This window comes from Zingiber officinale, chromosome 7A (genome assembly GCF_018446385.1).
Source record: "Zingiber officinale cultivar Zhangliang chromosome 7A, Zo_v1.1, whole genome shotgun sequence".
Taxonomy (NCBI): Eukaryota; Viridiplantae; Streptophyta; class Magnoliopsida; order Zingiberales; family Zingiberaceae; genus Zingiber; species Zingiber officinale.
The window spans coordinates 12,740,519-12,743,386 of NC_055998.1; the positions used below are offsets into that span (position 1 = coordinate 12,740,519).

A 2,868-nucleotide genomic window follows, 5' to 3' on the forward strand; every position below is an offset into this window, starting at 1 on the left:
TTTATATTTATGTTGTTGTATATCTTTCTCGTCTATTAATAAATTATAAACATGACCACGAAACAAAAGTGATTTGCTATTGGCCTTTCTAACCACAATCTTAATCCAACAACTATAACAGAGAAGAATTACTGAGTTATTGAATTCATTGATTAGACAGGTAATAGAGTGGATGCCAATGATAATGGCAAGGGTGAGTTAAAATTAATTAGGAATATAATTTGTTCATTTTAGAGGGATCAATAATATTGTAAAAAATCTTTTGTAATTTTTAAAATTTTAATTATTAGAGAGTAATAAGTATACTAATCTATGTGATATATTTTATTTTTCATATAGTCAAAGATGATAGGGCTAAATTATTGTTTTGGCACATAATACATTAATTAATTAATGGTTTTTGTGAGATATTAATATGATATTTGTTGATATTAATGATTTTAAAAATAATAATGGCATTTGACTAAGTTTAATTTCTAAATTATTAGATTTTCTAAAATATTCACCTTTTACCTACCTTCCTTCCAAGTTCCAAGCATAGAAAATCGTGGTGGCTCAATTATATATATAATAGTAAAAAAAACACTTATAAAAATGTTAATTTATGATACTGAAAGAAAAAATATTTATTTATTCGAGCCCCCAACCCAATTTATTCATTCATATATTCTTCACAAGCTAGAGCTAGCACTACATCACTCCTAAGGCAGAGACAACTAATGGACTGGTCACCACATATTTATCATCATCCGAGGTCCAAGTCAACTTTCCCTCCACGAATTGATTGCCAGAAGTGGGAGGTCCGCCGGCGCCCCATTCCGCGCTCACGGTGAACGACTTCTGCTCGTTCAGCTCGGTGAACGTCAATGTCTTGGGGGTGACAGTAGCTGACACAGCAGTCTCCGATATGGTCACCGACACCGTGTAGCTCGATCTTGCTGATCCGACATTCGTGACCGTCCGGGTCACTTTGGCCTCCGCCCTGCCTTTGGGGGCCAGCAGAATCGACGGGTAGTTGAGTTCCTCTTCCGTCATGCTCTTCGAGCAGTCCACGACTCCGCGCACTATATTTCTAGCGCCTTCTTCGCCGAATTTACCACAGATGTAGGAGATGTAGCCATCATCAGTGATGTCGTAAATAAGACCGGGATCGGCAGCTTTGTTAGGATTGACGTGTCCTGCGCCCTTGGCAAAATTAAGTGCCGGCTCAAGTAACTCGTCAGAGACGTCGGCGTCTGCCGTGGTGATGATCGCCGACCTGACAACTGCCGGCGACCAAGTAGGATGTACGGCCTTTAAGAGCGCAGCAACACCGCTGAGGTGAGGCGTCGCCATGGACGTGCCGGATATGATCTTGTACTGGTCTGGAGTGTCACTGGAATGAATATAGGCCGCGAAGATGTTAAGGCCAGGGCCGGAGATGTCTGGCTTGAGAATTCCCGGCGTTGCTTGAGACGGCCCCCGGGAGGAGAAGAAAGCCACGACGGGGGCGGGGGATACGCCGAGAACTGTCCCATCGAAAACGATAGATGCGGAGGGGTTGGAAACAGAGTTCAAATACGATATGAGGTCGGATCCTTCTTGGATGGTGAGCACTACTCCGGGAAAGTCCATCTTCCTAATCGAGATGGTGGCGCCCTCTATCTTCGAGGAAATGGAGATCAACGCCCTGGCGCCGTGGGACTTAGCAAATGCCGCCACACGTACAAGACTACCGCGTTCAACCTCGCATACCCAGACGCTGCCCCTGTGGCTATCATCGGGAGGATCCATGTCGCAGGACGGCGATTCGGTGGAGTAGTACAAGGGAAGAGAGCTTTCAGGGAAGTCGCTCGGTTGGTCGAGAGACTCTCCGGGGATCACCTTTCCACTAGGGAGCTTCACGGAGGCCCTGAAACTTCTATCGACGCTACTGGCCGCCACGGTGAGCATCCACGGTGCCGCGTTGGTGACGGTGTAGTAGTTAGGTCCATCATTGCCGCCAGCGCAACTGACGAAGATGCCCTTCCTGGCCGCCGCGAACGAACCGATGGCGACGAGATCTTGATCGAGAGGCTTGGAACGGCCGCCGAGCGAGAGAGAGAGGATGTCGACTCCATCCTTGATAGCTGCATCCAACCCGGCAAGGATATCGGCGGAATTGCAACTGCCGTCGCTGCCGCAGACCTGGTAGATGGCGAGGTGAGCCCGAGGGGCAATTCCAGCGGCCGTGCCTTTGGCGAAGCCGAAGAAGCTCGCATTTTGGACGAAGTTACCAGCGGCGGTGGCGGAAGTGTGGGTCCCATGGCCAACCTCGTCTATGGGAGGACTCCCACCAGCGATCATTGACCTGGCTCCGATGAGCTTGTTGTTGCAACCGGTCTCGAGCTCGCACGAGCCCTTCCACGTCGAGGGCGGAGGCGGGACACCCTCATCATCATAGGAAGGGTGGCCAGGCGTCACGCCGCTGTCGAGAACTCCGATGATGACTCCTCTCCCGAGCTTCGAATCATTCCACAGCCCCTTGCTCCCGACCTTGAGCCCGAGGAAATCCGGAGTGTGGGTGGTCATTAAGCGCAGCACTCGGTCGGGGAACGCACGTATGAAGCCATTCTTCTTCCCCATCGCCTGCAGCTCTTCCTCTGTCAGCATGGCGGCGAACCCGTTGAAGACGTCGCTATAGGAGTGTAGCAGCCGCCGATCGACGCCAGACGCCTTGACGGATGGCGGCAGGAAAGATTCGTGCCACCTCCTCAGGCTCCCTTTCGTCAGCGGCTCAACCGGATCTTCCACTTGAATAACGTAACGGCTCATAGAAGAAGGAGAGGCGACGCAGAGATTCGAGAAGAAGGTGAAGAATAGAAAGAGCACCCATGGCGCAAGATCCAT

At 49.5% G+C, this 2,868-nt stretch overlaps 1 protein-coding gene across 1 annotated transcript; it reads right to left on the reverse strand.

The window, feature by feature from the left end:
• Positions 1 to 690: 690 nt before the first annotated feature.
• LOC121999214 (subtilisin-like protease) lies at positions 691 to 2,868 on the reverse strand. Its single transcript, XM_042553921.1, has one exon. It carries the CDS (start codon positions 2,866 to 2,868, stop codon positions 691 to 693), a length of 2,178 nt encoding a protein of 725 aa, XP_042409855.1.

Bases quoted from the DNA above. Each gene is read 5' to 3' on its own strand.
- LOC121999214 (XM_042553921.1), bottom strand. From the start codon at position 2,868: ATGGATCTTGCGCCATGGGTGCTCTTTCTATTCTTCACCTTCTTCTCG.